Raw genomic sequence first — 20,309 nt, 5'->3', positions numbered from 1 at the left:
GGATGCTTTGTATTTCTGCGGCGTCTGTTGTAACGTCTCCTTTTTCATTTCTAATTTTATTGATTTGAGTCCTCTCCCTCTTTTTCTTGATGAGTCTGGCTAATGGCTTATCAATTTTGTTTATCTTCTCAAAGAACCAGCTTTTAGTTTTATTGATCTTTGCTGTTGTTTTCTTTGTTTCTATTTCATTTATTTCCGCTCTGGTCTTTATGATTTTTTTCCTTCTGCTAACTTTGGGATTTGTTTGTTCTTCTTTTTCTAGTTCCTTTAGGTGTAAGGTTAGATTGTTTACTTGAGATTTTTCTTGTTTCTTTAGGTAGGCTTGTATAGCTATAAACTTCCCTCTTAGAACTGCTTTTGCTGCATCCCATAGGTTTTGGATCGTCGTGTTTTCGTTGTCATTTGTCTCTAGGTATTTTTTGATTTCCTCTTTGATTTCTTCAGTGATCTCTTGGTTATTTAGTAACGTATTGTTTAGCCTCCATGTGTTTGTGTTTTCTACGTTTTTTTCCCTGTAATTCATTTCTAATCTCATAGCGTTGTGGTCAGAAAAGATGCCTGATATGATTTCAATTTTCTTAAATTTACTGAGGCTTGATTTGTGACCCAAGATGTGATCTATCCTGGAGAATGTTCCGTGCGCACTTGAGAAGAAAGTGTAATCTGCTGTTTTTGGATGGAATGCCCTATAAATATCAATTAAATCTATCTGGTCTATTGTGTCATTTAAAGCTTCTGTTTCCTTATTTATTTTCATTTTGGATGATCTGTCCATTGGTGTAAGTGAGGTGTTAAAGTCCCCCACTATTATTGTGTTACTGTCGATTTCCTCTTTTATAGCTGTTAGCAGTTGCCTTAGGTATTGAGGTGCTCCTATGTTGGGTGCATATATATTTATAATTGTTATATCTTCTTCTTGGATTGATCCCTTGATCGTTTTGTAGTGTCCTTCCTTGTCTCTTGTAACATTCTTTATTTTAAAGTCTATTTTATCTGAGATGAGTATAGCTACTCCAGCTTTGTTTTGATTTCCATTTGCATGGAATATCTTTTTCCATCCCCTCACTTTCAGTCTCTATGTGTCCCTAGGTCTGAAGTGGGTCTCTTGTAGACAGCATATATATGGGTCTTGTTTTTGTATCCATTCAGCAAGCCTGTGTCTTTTGGTTGGAGCATTTAATCCATTCACGTTTAAGGTAATTATCGATATGTATGTTCCTATGACCATTTTCTTAATTGTTTTGGGTTTGCTTTTGTAGATCCTTTTCTTCTCTTGTGTTTCCCACTTAGAGAAATTCCTTTAGCATTTGTTGTAGAGTTGGTTTGGTGGTGCTGAATTCTCTTAGCTTTTGCTTGTCTGTAAAGCTTTTGATTTCTCCATCGAATCTGAATGAGATCCTTGCTGGGTAGAGTAATCTTGGTTGTAGGTTCTTCCCTTTCATCACTTTAAGTATATCATGCCACTCCCTTCTGGCTTGTAGAGTTTCTGCTGAGAAATCAGCTGTTAACCTTATGGGAGTTCCCTTGTATGTTATTTGTCATTTTTCCCTTGCTGCTTTCAATAATTTTTCTTTGTCTTTGATTTTTGCCAATTTGATTACTATGTGTCTCGGCGTGTTTTTCCTTGGGTTTATCCTGTATGGGACTCACTGCACTTCCTGGACTTGGGTGGCTATTTCCTTTCCCATGTTAGGGAAGTTTTTGACTATAATCTCTTCAAATATTTTCTCGGGTCCTTTCTCTCTCTCTTCTCCTTCTGGGACCCGTATAATGCAAATGTTGTTGCGTTTAATGTTGTCCTAGAGGTCTTGTAGGCTGTCTTCATTTCTTTTCATTCTTTTTTCTTTATTCTTTTCTGCAGCAGTGAATTCCACCATTCTGTCTTCTAGGTCACTTATCCGTTCTTCTGCCTCAGTTATTCTGCTATTGATTCCTTCTAGTGTAGTTTTCATTTCAGTTATTGTATTGTTCATTTCTGTTTGTTTGTTCTTTAATTCTTCTAGGTCTTTGTTAAACATTTCTTGCATCTTCTCGATCTTTGCCTCCATTCTTATTCCGAGGTCCTGGATCATCTTCACTATCGTTATTCTGAATTCCTTTTCTGGAAGGTTGCCTATCTCCACTTCATTTAGTTGTTTTTCTGGGGTTTTATCTTGTTCCTTCATCTGGTATATAGCCCTCTGCCTTTTCATCTTGTCTATCTTTCTGTGAATGTGGTTTTTGTTCCACAGGCTGCAGTATTAAAGTTTTTCTTGCTTCTGCTGCCTGCCCTCTGGTGGTTGAGGCTATCTAAGATGCTTGATGGGAGGCTCTGGTGGTGGGTAGAGCTGACTGTTGCTGTGGTGGTCAGAGCTCAGTAAAACTTTAATCCACTTGACTGTTGATGGGCGGGGCTGGTTTCCCTCCCTGTTGGTTGTTTTGCCTGAGGCAACCCAACACTGGAGCCTACCTGGGCTCTTTGGTGGGGCTAATGATGGATTCTGGGAGGGCTCATGCCAAGGAGTACTTCCCAGAACTTCTGCTGCCAGTGTCCTTGTCCCCACGGTGAAACAGAGCCACCCCCCGCCTCTGCAGGAGACCTTCCAACACTAGCAGGTAGGTCTGGTTCAGTCTCCCCCGGGGTCATTGCTCCTTCCTCTGGGTCCCGATGCACACACTATTTTGTGTACGCCCTCCAAGAGTGGGGTCTCTGTTTCCCCCAGTCCTGTCGAAGTCCTGCAATCAATTCCCACTAGGCTTCAAAGTCTGATTCTCTATGAATTCCTCCTCCCGTTGCCGGACCCCCAGGTTGAGAAGCCTGACGTGGGGCTCAGAACCTGCACTCCAGTGGGTAGACTTCTGTGGTATAAGTGTTCGCCAGTCTGTGAGTCACCCACCCACCAGTTATGGGATTTGATTTTACTCTGATTGCTCCCCTCCTACCGTCTCATTGTGGCTTCTCCTTTGTCTTTGGATGTGGAGTATCTTTTTTGGTGAGTTCCAGTGTCTTCCTGTCGATGATTGTCCGGCAGCTAGTTGTGATTCTGGTGTTCTCGCCAGAGGGAGTGAGAGCACGTCCTTCTACTCCGCCATCTTGGTTCCTCCCCTGGTCTACGTTGATTTTTAAGGCAGATTTATCCACCACAGGAGAAGAAATAATCCCAAGCCCATATTCATGCCAAGGTTTCCTCTTGGCTAAACCTTTGCCATTTCATAAAATTATTAAAAGCAAAGTAGTTACAGTCCTATGTATATATTATACATTATATATACATATATATATACACGTTATGCATATATGTAAAAATTTTAAACCTACATCCAGAGGCCAGTGAAGGGATCTGGAGCAGTCACATATACACAAGCCAGCAACAGGCAAGATAAGGTTTCTGTCCCAGGAGTCTTTGCTGTCACGGTCCAGGCATGATGTAAGCAATGTGGTTTAGTGTGTTTGACAAGACCTGTTTGGGACAGCCATTCAGCTCAGGTAGTTGTGTGGTCACACACGCCAAGGGGCCAAGCACACAGATGATGGAATCCAGAAGCACTGACAAACTGCCAGACACAGCCACCATGCCCTCGGTTTCCTGCAGGTGGTGTCCAGTGAGGCTCAGGGACTCTCCCAACAGCTGGAGATGAGCGGCCACGTTGACAGGCTCTGTCTCGGGGACTTTGTCTGGCGAGGCGGGTAATAATAGCATGTTGGTGGGTGGGTATTTCTTCGGGGTGACAGTACTCCTGCAGAGGAAGCTTTCACTTTCATGGAACCTTCTGAGCCGGATGCTTTTCTTTTCACAGTTGTAGCTTCTGCTTTGTTCTGTTTGTGTTGCAGATGCTGAGGTTTTTGCTTCCAAATCAGTTTGTCCTTCTCTGGCAATTGCTTCCACACCTCAGCCAGTTTTTTACTCAGTTCCCCAAAATCTGTGCCTGGATGGTCAGCCACAATGGTTACACGATACTCCTTAAAGAACACCTGGTAGGCCGACATGTTCTTTTTTTTTGGCTTTTCTCCTCTCTCTCTTTGTCCTTCTCCTCTCTTTTTTTTCTCACTGTGCCTATCTGTGTGGAGGCCAGGAAACGTGGGGGAGGGGCAGCTGCTCCAGTGTACGGGATGCTGGGCGGAGGGCCGGGCAGCGCTGGGACCTCTCCCACTGCAGCAGCATGAAGTCCCGACCTTCTCTTGGACTTGGAGTGTCGCTTCTCTTTATGCTTCTCCTTGTCCTTCTTTTTGCTCTTCTTTGACTTCTTTTTCTTCTTGATTTCCCGGTAAGAATCATCAATCACTAACTCCCCAGCCTCCAGCTCCCCGCCAGAGGAGGAGCCTGATTCTACTAGAATAGGTTCAAGCCCTGAAAGATCAAGGTTAGCACTGTGGGATTCTGGGAACTGGGAGGCATCAGACCCATAGCCTTCAGGGCCAGGAGACGAACGTGAATCTGAGAATGATTTGTGCTTCTTCCAGGCTGTTTTCAGAAAGCTCCGTAACTCGTGTCCTAGGAGTAAAGCACCTTGCTCATCTCAAGCTGACTTCTTAGAGGATTTTTTCACAGTTGCTTGTTGAGAGAGGTACTGAAAAGACTCCTCATCAACTGAGCTGCTTCCCTTCTCCTTTGATGAGAGAATAAGTTTCATCTTTAACCCATCAGGCTCCCAAAGGGTCAGTGTCTCAGTGTTCACATAGAGCGGTTTCATTTTTTTGGATTTGTGGGAACCGCCATTCTCCAGGGACAGCTCCCCATTGCTTCCGCTGACTTTCTTCCTGTGGTGTTCCTTTTTACTCTCTGAATGGCTTGAAGAACTGGAGGACTTTTCTCCTGTCTTTTTGGGGGGCTTGGTGTCTTTTGCCAGAGGGGAAGTGATCCCTTTCAACAGGTCCATAGTTGTATCAGCAGATTGAGGGCTGGACTTTTTCTTTTTCTTCTGTGATGATTCCAAAGACGAAATATCTGGTGTATCACAAATGAAGACTGTTCTTCTATGCTGAATCCTCCAAAATACCAGCCCTCCACCTCTCTCCTCCTTCACCCTGGTTTATCAGCACTCAGAACAAGAATCACTGTCCTCCATAGTAGTAATCATCAGAGGAGTGCTTCCTCTTCTTGTGCTTGTCCATCCCCAGGAAGTAAAGTTCACTGTCCTTTAACCTCTTCTTGGAAGAATTCCTGACCTGAGCAGTGATTTCTTCCTCTTCCCTTAATCTTTGTAAGAACGTTTCTTTTCTTGTTGGCTTCAGCCAGCAGCTAGTCCTATGTCCTCAAAGCTGTGATCACCATCAAAGCAATCTTCACTAGGCTCGCCCGGATCCTGCCTCAGTGCGCTGACTGCCACCATCTTGGAGAAGGAGCGAAAAGCGCAAGCAGCCAGGGAGCCTCAGTCGAGCCCAGAGCGCAGACCTTGAAATAATTTCTATCCTCTTAAGTTTGTTGAGGCTTGTTTTGTGTCCTTGTATGTGGTTTATCCTAAGGAATGTTCCGTGTGTATTCTGAAGTACACATGCTTGAAAAGAATGTGTATTCTGGGGTTTTTTTGCATATAATGTCCTGAAAATATCAATTAAGTCTACCTGTTCTATTGTATCATTTAGTATTTCTGTTGCCTTGTTGATTTTCTATTTGGAAGATCTATCCATTGACGTCAGTGGGGTGTTAAAGTTTCCTACTGTTATTTTATTCCCAGCAATTTCTCTCTTTGTTAGTATTTGTTTTATGTATTTAGGTGATCATATTGGTTGCATATATATTGAGTGGAATATCCTCTTCTTGTATTGATGTTTTTATCATTATATACTGTTCTTCTTTGTCTTTCTTTGTGGCCTTTGTCTTAAAGTCTATTTTGTCTGATATGAGTATTCCTACCCTGTTCTTGTCATTTCCATTTGCATGAATATCTTTTTCTATCCCCTGTCTTTTTTTTTTTTTGGCTGTGTCAGGTCTTTGTTGCTGCGTGCAGGCTTTCTCTAGTTGTGGCAAGTGGGGGCTACTCTTTGTTGTGGTGCATGGGCTTCTCATTTCAGTGGCTTCTCTTGTTGCGGAGCACAGGCTCTAGGCACACGGGCTTCAGTAGTTGTGGCGCATGGGCTCAGTAGTTGTGGTGCACGGGTTTAGTTACTCCGCGACATGCGGGTTCTTCCCAGACCAGGGATCGAACCCATGTCCCCTGCATTGGCAGGCGGATTCTTAAACACTGCCTCACCAGGGAAGTCCCTATCCCCTCACTTGCAATCTATGTGTGTCCTTCGCTCTAAAGTGGGCAGTATATTGGAGGCTTTTGTTTTTTTAATCCAATCTGCCACTCTGTCTTTTGATTTGAGCATTTACTTCATGAACATTTAAGGTAAATATTGATAGATAGGGATTTATTCCAATTTTAAACCTTGTTTTCCAGTTGATTTTGTATTTCTTCTCTGTTTCTTTTTCTTTCTACTTTTTTGGTTTAAAAATTATGCACGAGTTCTTTTTGGTTTTTGTGAACCTGTTGTGTTTTTGATTTGTGGTTACCCTGGTTTTCAAGTACATTAACCCATTACTATATACCTGCTTTAGACTCATAGTCATATAAGTTCAAACATTCTTAAAAAAAAAGAAATCTATGTTTTCTTACTCCCCTTCCCCACATTTTATGATTTTGATGGCCTCTTTTACATCTTCATGTTTATCTGTTTATAGTTATAATTGCTTTCACAAAAAACATTTATCTTATTTAAATGATTTACTTTCCACTTGTGATTCTCTTTCTTATAGATTCTTGCTTGTTTTCTATTTAGAGAAGACCTTTCAATATTTCTTTTAGCATAGGTTTAGTATTGCTGTATTCTTTTTTTTTTTAATTTTTATTTATTTATTTATTTATTTATTTATTTATGGCTGTGTTGGGTCTTCGTTTCTGTGCGAGGGCTTTCTCTAGTTGTGGCAAGCGGGGACCACTCTTCATCGCGGTGCGCGGGCCTCTCACTGTCGCGGCCTCTCTTGTTGCGGAGCACAGGCTCCAGACGCGCAGGCTCAGCAATTGTGGCTCACGGGCCTAGTTGCATCCGTGGCATGTGGGATCCTCCCAGACCAGGGCTCGAACCCGTGTCCCCTGCATCGGCAGGCAGACTCTCAACCACTGTGCCACCAGGGAAGCCCTGCTGTATTCTTTTAGTTTTTGCTTGTCTGAGAAATTGTTTATCTCTCCTTCTATTTTAAACAATAATCCCACTGGGTAGAGTATCCTAGGTTGCACGTTTTTCCCTTTCAAGACTTTGAATATATCTTGCCATTCCCTTCTGGGCTGCAGCATTTCTGTAGAAAAATCAGCTGATAGCCTTACAGGAGTTCCCTTGTAATCAACTTTTTTCTCTTTAACTTTTGCTGTTTTAATTATAATATGTCTTGGTGTAGGTCTGTTTGGGTTCATCTTGTTTGGGACCATCTGTGCTTCCTGTACCTGGATATCTGTTTCCTTCTTTAGGTTTGGGAAGTTTTCAGCCATAATTTCTTCAAATACATTTTTGATCACCTTTTCTCTTTCTTCTCCTTCTGGGATCCCTATTATGCATAGATTGCCATGCTTTAAATGATCCCATAGGTCTCACATATTGTTTTCATGTGTCTTTCTGTCTTTTGTTCTGATTGGGTGATTTTCATTATTCTTTCTTCCAGATCACTTATTTGTTTTTTGCATTATTCAGTTTGCTATTTATTGCCTTTAGTTCAGCTTTCTTCTTGGCAAATGAGTTTTCTAATTTTAGTTGGCTCCTCTTTATAGTTTCTATGTCATTTTTACAGTAATCTGCATTTCTGTTGGTATCCTTGCTTAATTCCTTCAGTATTTTTATTACCTCCTTTTTGAACTCAAGGTCTAGTAGACTGGCAAGGGCTATTTCATTGTTCTTTCGGGGGAAGTCTCTTGATCTTTTAGTTGCAAGTGGTTTCTCTGTTTCTTCATTTTATTTATATTTCTCTGACTATGAGTTTAGGAAAAACAGTTATCTACTGTGGTCTTGAAAGGCTGTTTTTATGTGGGAGCATCCCTATGTAGCCTGCATGAGTCTAATATTTTTGGTGCAAGGGCTGTTTTTAGTATGGATGCCTGCTGCTTCTTTTCTCAGTGTGTGCTGGCTGTTATCCCTTTGAGAGGGGGTGTGATTGTTGTTGTGGTAACCAGAGCCTGCACTGGATCATGAACGGGACCTCATGTTTGCTCTGTGGTTGTCACAGCCCTGTCAGGGGCAGGGTCTGCTCCCCAGTTGTTGGAGTAGAAGGCCCCACATTCAATTCTAAGCTACAGTGTGAGGTAGGTGGGACTGGATTGCTCCTGCTGGGATAGGAGCCGCTGAGTATTCCTCCTCAGGAGCTGTCCACCAGGAGATGCACTCTGTGGTGTCACTTGTGTGAGCTCACAAAGTACAGTGTTGTTGGCACTGCCCTCAGCCTTGGGAATGCAGGCAATCGGCCAGGATGTCCCTCAGGTGCTGTGCTCACAAAGCCGCCAGCACAGAGCCACTGAAGTCCAGCATGGGGATCTGCCCATGAGAGCTATGGAATCAGCCCAGACCCCAGCCCCACCTCCACATGCAAGTGCCCACAAAGCCCACCAGTGCTAACACCAGACCTGCTCCAGTGCCAGTAATATGCTCCAATATCCCACAGGCACTACACTTTCAGAGCCCCAGCAGCATAAATCCACACAGCTGCTGGGACATGGCTCAGATTTCAGCCCTGCTTCTGAAGTCTCCAGCATTGGGAATCTGCTCAGATTTTAGCCTCATCTCTGCGTGTGGGCACTTGTGCACTCCCAGAGCTCCTAGAAGCGGAGTTGCACCTGCTGTGAGCACACTGAGAATGAGGCTGCTATGGCGGGGCCCCACCCCTCACTTCGTGTGTGTGTGTGTGTGTGTTAACAATGGGGCTTTTATGGCAGATCTGGGCTGCACCCTACACACACCCTGTTGTGGCCCAGACCACACTTCAGTCCCTTTGGGCAGTCTCTGCACAGCCAACCCCAGTCCTCTCTCCCAGTTTGTTTGCTGCAGCCCGTGTTTCAGCACCCAGCCCCTGTGCCATGGGTTGTTTGTTTTTTGATGTTGAGTTATAGGAGCTGTTTATACATGTTGGATATTAACCGCTTATCGGTCATATCATTTGCAAATATTTTCTCGCATTTGGTAGGTTGTCTTTTCGTTTCATCGATGGTTTCCTTTGCTGTGCAAAAGCTTTTAAGTTTAATTAGGTCCCATTTGTTTGTTTTTGCTTTTATTTCCTTTGTTTTAGGAGACAGATTCAAAAAAATGTTGCTACAATTTTATGTCAAAGAGTGTTCTGCCTATATTTTCCTTTAGGAGTTTTATGGTATCTGGTATTACATTTAGTTCTTTAATCCATTTTGAGTTTAGTTTTGTATATGGTGTTAGAGATGTTGTAATTTCATTCTTTTACATGTAGCTGTCTGGTTTTCCCAGCACACTTACTGAAGGGACTGTCTTTTCTCCATTGTATATTCTTACTTCCTTTGTCATAGATTAATTGACCATAAGTGGGTGGGTTTATTTCTGGGCTCTCCATTCTGTTCCATTTCTGTGAATTGATAGTTTATGTAATTTGCCCATAAGTTTTTTAGAGGCTGTTTGTCATTTTCTTATTGATTTGTGAATCCTTTTTGTAAATTAGATATATTAACCCTATAGTACAAACTTTTTTCAATCTCTTATTGGTTTGTGGAGTCTTTCATGAAATAGAAGTTATTTAAAATAAGCATTGTCTTTTAAACTTCCAAAACAGATTTGAATTCTTCTTATTTAAGTAACATAGAATGTGTGTAGTATCAGTTTTTGTTTTACCCTATCATGTTTTATTAATTTAGAACTTTCCTCACATCTTTATCCAAGTTTTTATTGAGGGTATACTACACACTTAAAACTTAGATAAATATATGAATTTATTAATTTAAAAATATCAAATCCTGGAAAATAATTGTATCTACCAAAAAATTTTTTCTTTTGAATTTACCTCCTTTCTGTGATTGATTGTGTGATATCTATATGTTTATATGTAATTCAGAGCTAGAACTTTGCTCCCACCTAACTCTGTGTATCCTTTACTGCAGTGAGTGATGGATTGGAACTGAGACCGAAATATAAAGGAGTTTTGCATTGCTTGACCACCATTTGGAAACTTGATGGACTACGGGGACTTTACCAAGGAGTAACCCCAAATGTGTGGGGTGCAGGCTTATCCTGGGGACTCTACTTTTTCTTGTGAGTAGGTCTGGGAGATTTTACAGTAGTAAATAAAAAGGAATTTATGTTTTTAATGATTTTTTAAAAAATCAGTTGGTGAAGCAAGGTGAGTCATTTAATCAGTTTCTCTGAATTGGAAGGGGTAGAAAGAGCAAAATGGCATATTAGTCTCATTCTCTGTAAGCTATTATCAGAGGCATTTAGTCTGGAAAAAAGTTATTAATAAGAAGGTAAAAGGATGAGATGGAGAAACACTCTTCCAGAAGCCATTTCTGTGAGATGGATTCAGGAAGGTGGCTTCCCAAAATACATTGATTCATAATGAAGTTGGAAAAGCAGAAGAGGACAGATCTTGGAGTCCTCATAAGAACATGTATCACAGGATAGCCCTATGGGAACAGAAAGCCAAAGCCAGTGCATGACTGAAAGAGTCTAAGGCATGTTCTTTCTTACCTCCTATTTGACCTGCTCCTTCATCTTTGTAGCTCATTCATTTCCTCACTCCTTCACTGTCAGGTATCATCACCGTTTGTAATAACTGCTATTGGATGCTTACTGAAGAAGCCACAGAAAGCACCTGTGGCAGCCATATTCAAGTTGTTGAGTGTACAAGGGCATGGAAACAAAGTATTATCACACTGCACTGGAGGAGTGGGTGCTGCTCTGAGCTTGCCTCTGATATCTGAAACTGAATCCATGAATGGGGAGGCTTTTGTTTTAATACATGGCATTTTTAGGAAAACACCAATACCTGGTATATTTGCCTTCTTCTCTTTTTTGTCTTACATTTTACTTGATCTCTCATAATCTTATGGCAGTATACAAACCAACCTTAAAATATTTCCTAAGTGAAATCAAAATAAAAATCAGCCTTAATATCGTTTAAATGTTTTTCCTATTTTCAGTTGTAAGACATTCCTAGATGGGTGAAACCATATGTATAAAATTTATTATGTTAATAATTTCAGAGCTGTGTGGGTTCTTTAAAGAGAGTTTCTAAGGGCAAGCCATGTAAGGTTTATGTGTTGAAATTATCATAAAACAGTATACTTGTTTTATGATAGAATGGATTGGTCAAGTTTGGAAAGATTTATTTAGTTGAAGTCTTCTTCCTGGAGGAAAGTGGAAATTGGAGTTTGACAAAAAAGGTGATTTAACTCCCTTACTCAGAAGCATTTTGTGGCTGTTTTCTGCCAAGTAAAGCGTAAATGTCAGTGTGCCACTCAAGTGTAGCTCAGTTTGCCCTGTCTTCCCATCCACCCCTATAACTTTTGCTCATGCTTGTGTTTCCCTATTGAAACTGCACCTGTCTCTCCATACCTGGCTCAGTGTTACCTCCTACACAAAGCCTTCTCTGATCTCAGTAATAGTTCCTGAATCTCTCATGATACTGTTTGTGTTATCTTTTGTTATGATTTCTTGTGTGCCACTGTGGTCCTTGTTGATCTGTTAGGTGGGATCCGTGGAGTGTTTTATGTATCAGAATTGCCAGCCACAGTATCTGAACGTAATAGTTAGCTGCCCCTTTTTTGTCTGCCGAATTGCTGCACCAGTACACCCTCCCCCTTCCAGTTTTCCTGTTTGCTGTTTTTATTAATGGTTGAACATGTGATGAAAATATTTTACGTATGTATTGCCAGCCTACATATTTGGGGGGAGAGATGGTATAGTCTTACAGTAAACCATTTCCAGTAAATCCATTATTTGAAAAAGGTCTTGTTTTGTAGTTGGATTATGCATTGACTTCTACTTTTGAGGTATTTTTAAGTTACCCACACTTTAAAATAGAATTTACTGCTTTATGGCACCCATTCAAATATTTATCCAACTGTTCATGTTTAATTCTTTTAGTTACAATGCCATCAAATCATATAAGACAGAAGGAAGAGCTGAGAGGTTAGAGGCAACAGAATATCTCGTCTCAGCTGCTGAAGCTGGTAAGGTAGTGTTTGAAATATAAAACGTCAACTTCCAACTTGATTTTCACTTTTCTTTATTTGCCTTTTTTCCTATGAACACCTGAGTTTAAATATGCTCATCTAACTATACTAATCAGTTATCACATGAAATTTCTTAGAAGGCAAGTATTCTGATGGATTACTCTGGATAGATTTCAAGAATTTTACTTGTCACAAAGGGTGTAATATTTAGAAAGGTTATGACTCTCTAATGATTTAAGATGATTTGGTATAGTGTTTTTTCCATTAAAATATGATTTCAGTTTTCACATTAAACAATTTAATAGTCTTGTTTAATTGCCTCATGTATGTATAATATTCAGAAGGAAAAACAAAGTAGGACTCACAAGTCTTTTAACTCCTACTTTGGTACCTTGTTACCTTGTTTTTTGTTTTTTTTTTTTTGGCCATGCTGCACGGCTTGTGGGATCTTAGTTTCCTAACCAGGGATTGAACCCAGGTCCTCAGCAGAGAAAGTGCTGAATCCACTGGACCGCCAGGGAATTCCCCACCTTGGTTTCTTAATGTTTACTGATTGTTTTTTAAGGCAAGAATTATCGTGCTCATTTTGAATACCTAGCTGCTAGCAGAGACCTGACTCACAATAGGACTCCATAAATACTTGTTGAATAAAGGACTACTGAGGAAACTTGGCAAATGAGAAACTTAACCATTTGAATTTTTTTTTAACAAAATCATCACTCTCTGTAAAGAATGTAAATATTTCTTTTGATATTACATAGTTATTTAATTTTTGAGGTGTCATGGGTACTTTGAGTGGGTTTGAGGAAGAGTGTGATAAAGTTGGGGTGGGTATACGTGTGCACATGCACAGATGATTGAGGTGCTGGATTGCTGGTCCTTTTCCCCTAATCTTCAGCCCCTCTGGGTTGTACTGTGTCCTCCTCCTAAGTATATGTATCTCCTTATCAGCATCTGCTTCCCAGGACCTTGGTCTGTTCTCCACACTAGGCCACTTTGTTTAGGAGCCAGGACATCTTTGCTACCCTCACACCTCAAAGGGAAAGTGTTTCACATTTTCATCACCTTTTAAAATTTATTTCTCACTAACCACATGGGGAACATTTTAAGACCACCAAAAACTATTTAAGACCACCAAAAACTATGTCTACCCATTAACCCTAGGTCTGTGCCTAAGGGACCACACCTTGCTGTTGCAGGTACAGCCCCATTCTTTATATAAATGGACTGTTCTTAATTCAGCTTGTCAGAAGTGAGAAAGTGCCTGTATGCTGAGTAATATTATTTAAATCTGATTTCAGGAGCCATGACCCTCTGCATTACCAACCCATTATGGGTAACAAAAACTCGCCTTATGTTACAGTATGATGGTGTTGTTAATGCCTCACAGCGGCAATATAAAGGAATGTTTGATACACTTTTGAAAATATATAAGTATGAAGGTGTGCGTGGATTGTATAAGGTAATGAATTATTATCAATATATTTTAATAGCTGACAATTGTAATTTCCCTTGGCTCTATTGTCTGAGTTCTGAATGACCTGTACTCAGTCCTGAAAAGAAACCAGACTTAGGCAAGGAACAATTTAATGACAACCGAAATCTGTATTGAAATTGTACTTTAAATTGTTTATCCTCATTACCATAAGAAGTATCATCATGACACTGGTGGGTGTGAGAAGGACTGTCTAAAATAAAACTTTGTTGAGTAACCATTTCTCTAAGTCACACACTGAGGTTACTCATTCCTTACTCCCCTCCCCGGAAGCTGTGGTCCCTTGGAAACTTGCTTAGTTTATTTATTTATTTATTTATTTTTCTTCACTTGTTCCTTTCTAGGGGTTTATTCCTGGGCTGTTTGGAACATCACATGGTGCCCTTCAGTTTATGGCATATGAATTGTTGAAATTGAAATACAACCAACATACCAATAGATTACCAGAAGCACAGTTGGTAAGGTGATACTTGAAAAAACACTGTATTTATTTTTATGGGCATTTAATAGATGGAAATTTTGTCACGTTTACTTTGGTAGTATTGCTATGATGATAAGTACCGATTTTGCCACTAATTTAATTTATAGTTAAATACTTTACAGGATAATGGCACACAACTGTAAAAAATAGAATCCCATTGCACAGACCTTGTTTCAAGAGGGGAAACAGTATTTTTCACATGTGGATCCACTTCAGTGTTGGTTTCCCTATGTAAATTTTACTTCTATATTTTTAAAGAAACCCTACCTAAAGAAAAACAAATGTTTTCTGTTGTCATTTTAGAGCACAGTAGAATATATATCAGTTGCAGCATTATCCAAAATATTTGCTGTGGCAGCAACATACCCATACCAAGTTGTAAGAGCTCGTCTGCAGGATCAACACATGTTTTACAATGGTGTATTGGATGTAATCACAAAGACATGGAGGTAAGAGTATGTGGTATATCAAAATGGCTCTTAGGAGGTACCTTGTAAATCTTAAACCGTCCAGTTGACATCATTAGTTTTATAGAAAGGACCAGTGTCTGTGGTGAAAACATGGCTGATGGACCCTTCCTCCCCATATCCCATTTACGCCATAGAAAACCATGAGCCTTGACTTCTTCATTTATAAAATTTGAATATCTAGGTTGACAGAGTTGTTTATAAAAATCAAATGAGATGTGTGAAAGTACCTTGACAAATTAATTAAAATGTAGGTGTTATAAAATATTTGAATGGCATTGAACATAGGAAGTCATAAAAAACCTAATTTAATAGAATTAAGAAGGCCCCAAGGGGGGGGTGGAGTCAAGATGGCAGACTAGGAGGACACGGAGTTTGTGACTCCTCACAACTAGGACACCTGCCAGGCACTGGTGGGGGACCACAGACACCTAAGGGGATGAGAGGAGCCCCCGAGCAACCAGACCCCAGGGAATATTAATCAGGGTGAGGTCTCCTGGAGGTCCTCATCTTGGCACCAAGACCCAGCTCTACCCAACTGCCTGCAAACTCCAGTGCTAGACACCTCAGGCCAAACAACCAGTAAGGCAGGAACACAGCCCCACCCATCAAAAAAAGCGAGACAACAAAAAAATGTTACAAACGAAGGAGCAAAGTAAAAACCTACAAGACCAAATAAATGAAGAGGAAATAGGCAACCTACCTGAAAAAGAATTCAGAGTAATGATACTAAAGATATCCAAAATCTCCGAGATAGAATGGAGAAAATACAAGAAATGTTTAACCAAGACCTGGAAGAACTAAAGAACAAACAAACAGTGATGAACAACACAATAACTGAAATGAAGAATACACTAGAAGGAATCAATAGCAGAACAACTGAGACAGAAGAGCGAATAAGTGCGCTGGAAGGTAGAATGGTGGAAATAACTGCCAAGGAGCAGAATAAAGAAAAAAGAATGAAAAGAAATGAAGACAACCTAAGAGACCTCTGGGACAACATTAAACGCACCAACATTCGCATTATAGAGGTCCCAGAAGGAGAAGAGAGAGAGAAAGGACCCGAGAAAATATTTGAAGAGATTATAGTAGAAAACTTCCCTAACGTGGGAAAGGAAATAACCACCCAAATCCAGGAAGCACAGAGAGTCCCAGGCAGGATAACCCAAGGAGAAACACGCCGAGACACATAGTAATCAAATTGGCAAATATTAAAGACAAAGAAAAATTATTCAAAGCAGCAAGGGAAAAACGACAAATAACCTACAAGGGAACTCCCATAAGGTTAACAGCTGATTTCTCAGCAGAAACTCTACAAGCCAGAAGGGAGTGGCATGATATACTTAAAGTGATGAAAGGGAAGAACCTACAACCAAGATTACTCTACCCAGCAAGGATCTCATGCAGATTCCATGGAGAAATCAAAAGCTTTACAGACAAGCAAAAGCTAAGAGAATTCAGCACCACCAAACCAGCTTTACAACAAATGCTAAAGGAACTTCTCTAGGCAGGAAACACCAAAGAAGAAACAGACCCACAAAAACAAACCCAAATCAATTAAGAAAATGGTAATAGGAACATATATATCGATAATCACCTTAAATGTAAATGAATTAAATGCTCCAACCAAAAGACACAAACTGGCTGAATGGATACAAAAACAAGACCCATATATACGCTGTTTTTACAAGAGACCCACTTGAGACCTAGGGACACGTACAGACTGAAAGCGAGGGGATGGAAAAAGATATTCCATGCAAATGGAAATCACAGGAAAGCTGGAGTAGCAATACTCATTTCAGAAAAAATAGACTTTAAAATAAAGACTCTTATAAGAGATAAGGGCACTACATAATGATCAAGGGATTAATCCAAGAAGAAGATATAACAATTATAAATATATATGCACCCAACATAGGAGCACCTCAATACATATGGCAAACACTAACAGCCATAAAATGAGAAATCGACAGTAACACAATAATAGTGGGGGCTTTAACACCCCATTTACACCAATGGACAGATCATCCAGACTAAAAATAAATAAGGAAACACAAGCTTTAAATGACAGGATAGACCAGATAGACTTAATTGATATTTATAGGACATTCCATCTGAAAGCGGAAGAATACACTTTCTTCTCAAGTGCACATGGAACACTCTCCAGGATAGATCACATCTTGTGTCACAAATCAAGCCTCGGAAAATTTAAGAAAATTGAAGTTGTATCAAGCATCTTTTCCAACCACAACGCTATGAGATTAGAAATCAATTATAGGAAAAAAACTGTAAACAACACAAACACATGGAGGCTAAACAATACGTTACTAAATAACCAAGAGATCACTGAAGAAATCAAAGAGGAAATTTAAAAATACCTAGAAACAAATGACAACGAAAACACGATGACCCAAAACCTGTGGGACACAGCAAAAGCAGTTCTAAGAGGGAAGTTTATAGCAATTCAGTCTCACCTCAAGAAACAAAAATCTCAATCTAACCTTATGCCCAAAGCAACTAGAAAAAGAAGAACAAAGAAAACCCAGTTAGGAGAAGGAAAGAAATCATAAAGATCAGAGCAGAAATAAATGAAATAGAAATGTAGAAAACAATAGCAAAGATCAATAAAACTAAAAGTTGGTTCTTTGAGAAGATAAACAAAATTGATAAACCTTTAGCCAGACTCATCAAGAAAAAAAGGGAGAGGACTCAAGTCAATAAAATTAGAAATGAAAAAGGAGAAGTTACAACAGACACTGCAGAAATACAAAGGATCATAAGAAACTATTACAAGCAACTCTATGCCAATAAAATGGACAACCTGGAAGAAATGGACAAATTTTTGGAAAGGTACAACTTTCCAAGACTGAACTAGGAAGAATTAGAAAATATAAACAGATCAATCACAAGTAATGAAATTGAAACTGTAATTAAAAATCTTCCAACAAACAAAAGTCCAGGACCAGATGGCTTCACAGGCGAATTCTATCAAACATTTAGAGAAGAGCTAACACCCATCCTTCTCAAACTCTTCCAGAAAATTGCAGAGGAAGGGACACTCCCAAACTCATTCTATGAGGCCACCATCACCCTGATCCCAAAACCAGACAAAGATATCACAAAAAAAGAAAACTACAGACCAATATCACTGATGAACATAGATGCAGAAATCCTCAACAAAATACTAGCAATTCAAATCCAGCAATACATTAACAGGATCATACACCATGATCAAGTGGGATTTACCCCAGGGATGCAAGGATTTTTCAATATCGGCAAGTCATTGTGATACACCATATTAACAAATTAAAGAGTAGAAACCATACGATCATCTCAATAGATGCAGAAAAAGCTTCTGACAAAATTCAACACCCATTTATGATTTAAAAACTCTTCAGAAAGTGGGCATGGAGGGACCCTACCTCAACATAATAAAGGCCATATACAACAAACCCACAGCAAACATCATTCTCAATGGTGAAAAACTGAAAGCATTTCCTCTACGATCAGGAACAAGACAAGGATGTGCACTCTCACCACTATTATTCAACATAGTATTGGAAGTCCTAGCCACGGAATCAGAGAAGAAAAAGAAATAAAAGGAATACAAATTGGAAAAGAAGTGAAATTGTCATTGTTTGCAGATGACATGATACTATACATAGATAATCCTAAAGATGCCACCAGAAAACTACTAGAACTAATCAGTGAATTTGGTAAGGTTGCAAGATACAAAATTAATGCACAGAAATCTCTTGAATTCCTATACACTAACAACGAAAGATCAGAAAGTGAAATTAAGGAAACAATCCCATTTACCACTGCAACAAAAAGAATAAAATACCTAGGAATTAACCTACCTAAGGAGACAAAAAGACCTGTACTCAGAAAACTAAGACACTGATGGGCATTTCCCTCTTTTCCCTTATGTTCTTCTCCTCTTACACCAAAATGACTGCTGTTGCCAAAAACACAAACACAACCCGCAAGTTAGAATCTAGTCCAGCATCATCTGTCTCTGGCAACCTGGCCTACAGCTGCTGCCTGGTTTAGCATCTATGTTTGTAATGTGCTTTTAATGTAGAAACCCTCTTTTCTGTTCTCAAAATCAGTAAATGCTTTGTTTCAAAAGCTTCTTATATTTCTGCTGCAGGTCAGTGGACCTGGCGCAGATTTTCTTACCCTGGCCTCATCATACCTTCCCTGACTTGAGGAAACATTTGGATAACAACAGGCAGAGAAAGAAAACCCCCAGTGGGATGTTTTCCCGTTGAATACAAGACCCTTGGTTGAAGGTTTTTAGATCCTTTTTTTCATCCAGAGGAACCCCCTTTACACCTCACATAGTGGGTAACCAAAACTGAAGTGTACAGGCTTGGGGTATCATAGGGAACAGAAGAGCATTGCTTCCAGTACAGGTCACAGACATAGGATGGGAGAAAGACTTCGTTGTCTGTCGTCTTATGGAAAGATGATCTTAGCATAAAAGGCTGCCTCGCTGTGACTGGTGCATGCCCGTGGTCACTTGCATGGTCACCTTTGGGTTCCATAGTTTGGATGCTGAATGAGCCATTAGGAAATGCAGGCGTTTCCCACACCAGCTAGACTAGCCACGCGGTACAATCCTGGGTTCCTGCCATCAGGAGGAAGTTATGAGATCTTCCCACTGCTTCCCAAGCCCTCTTCTCTTATAGGCATTTCTGGGAAGCCTATTAGAAAAGCAAAGAGAATTCCGAATCCAGCTTCCCTCCCCAACCCTACCCCAAGAGTCAAAGTAGATGGTGTTGTGTGAACATTTACATATATACACACATATGTTTGTACTGGTTTAGTTTCATATATACAAGTACACGTTTATGTATTGTGCCCTAAATAATAATAACAATACTAGTGAAGTTTTTTCCCAAGCTTCTTGTTCCTTGGTTCTGGTTTACATTGGGGACTGTGCCACTGACCTGGCTTAGTGTTCCGGTCGGGGTTTGGAGAGAGCAGAGTAGCCAGGCACCCTGGGGGAGGTGGGGACCGCAGGGGCAAGTGTCTCAGAAAGTGAGCAGTGCACACTCCCAACCCCAGAAAGGTGACTTAGACAAACCAGGGGAGCAGGGCTCTTGCTCAGGAACCCCAGGGGACCGCTTTGCTTTCAGGCCTGTGTTTGCCCCCTCCCCCCACCCCAGCTCTGTTACCACAGCTCCCTGCTGTCTCTTGGTGTTTAGTATGTCTGTAGGACAGTGGAATCCTTAGTCTCTCCAGAAAGGGGCCTCAGCATGGCCTTGAAGGCGTGACCAGTGAATTAAGGGATTCTGCACCCCACTTTTCCTGGTCCATTAGGCTTGGGGTGGAGGGCAGCAGGCGGGTCCCCAGGCATGGTACAGAGGCCAGAGCTGTGCCAGGAACGGTGTGCCTGTCCACCTCCAGGCTTCCTGCCATGAAGCCTTGCGTTTGCCTTTGTTTTTAACCTGTGCTGTTGTGAGTTTTGGTGTGTTTCTTTGTGAGTTTTTATTTAATTGTGTAACTTTGTTTTTCCATTACTGTGAAACTAAGGTGTTGTACTTTTAATTTTTTTTAACAAATGTTACCGTTCTTATTTAAGAGAATAAATTCCAAACAGTCTTAAAAAAAAAAAAAGACACTAATGGAAGAAATCAAAGATGATACAAACAGATGGAGAGATATACCATGTTCTTGGATTGGAAGAATCAACATTGTGAAAATGACTATACTACGCAAAGCA

General features: G+C 40.4%; 1 protein-coding gene across 1 annotated transcript in view; it reads left to right on the top strand.

Moving 5' to 3' along the window:
* Positions 1 to 20,309, top strand: part of SLC25A32 (solute carrier family 25 member 32) — a 56,769-nt gene that overhangs the window by 33,122 nt on the left and 3,338 nt on the right. The window contains exons 2-6 of the mRNA XM_061172272.1: positions 10,063 to 10,213; positions 12,047 to 12,132; positions 13,437 to 13,597; positions 13,975 to 14,088; positions 14,415 to 14,560. Coding sequence (XP_061028255.1) covers positions 10,063 to 10,213; positions 12,047 to 12,132; positions 13,437 to 13,597; positions 13,975 to 14,088; positions 14,415 to 14,560 — 658 coding nt within the window. The remainder of the gene's footprint in view (positions 1 to 10,062; positions 10,214 to 12,046; positions 12,133 to 13,436; positions 13,598 to 13,974; positions 14,089 to 14,414; positions 14,561 to 20,309) is intronic.

The sequence above is a fragment of the Eubalaena glacialis genome, chromosome 17 (genome assembly GCF_028564815.1).
Source record: "Eubalaena glacialis isolate mEubGla1 chromosome 17, mEubGla1.1.hap2.+ XY, whole genome shotgun sequence".
NCBI classification, from domain to species: Eukaryota; Metazoa; Chordata; class Mammalia; order Artiodactyla; family Balaenidae; genus Eubalaena; species Eubalaena glacialis.
This window is presented reverse-complemented; position numbering and strand designations above follow the sequence as displayed.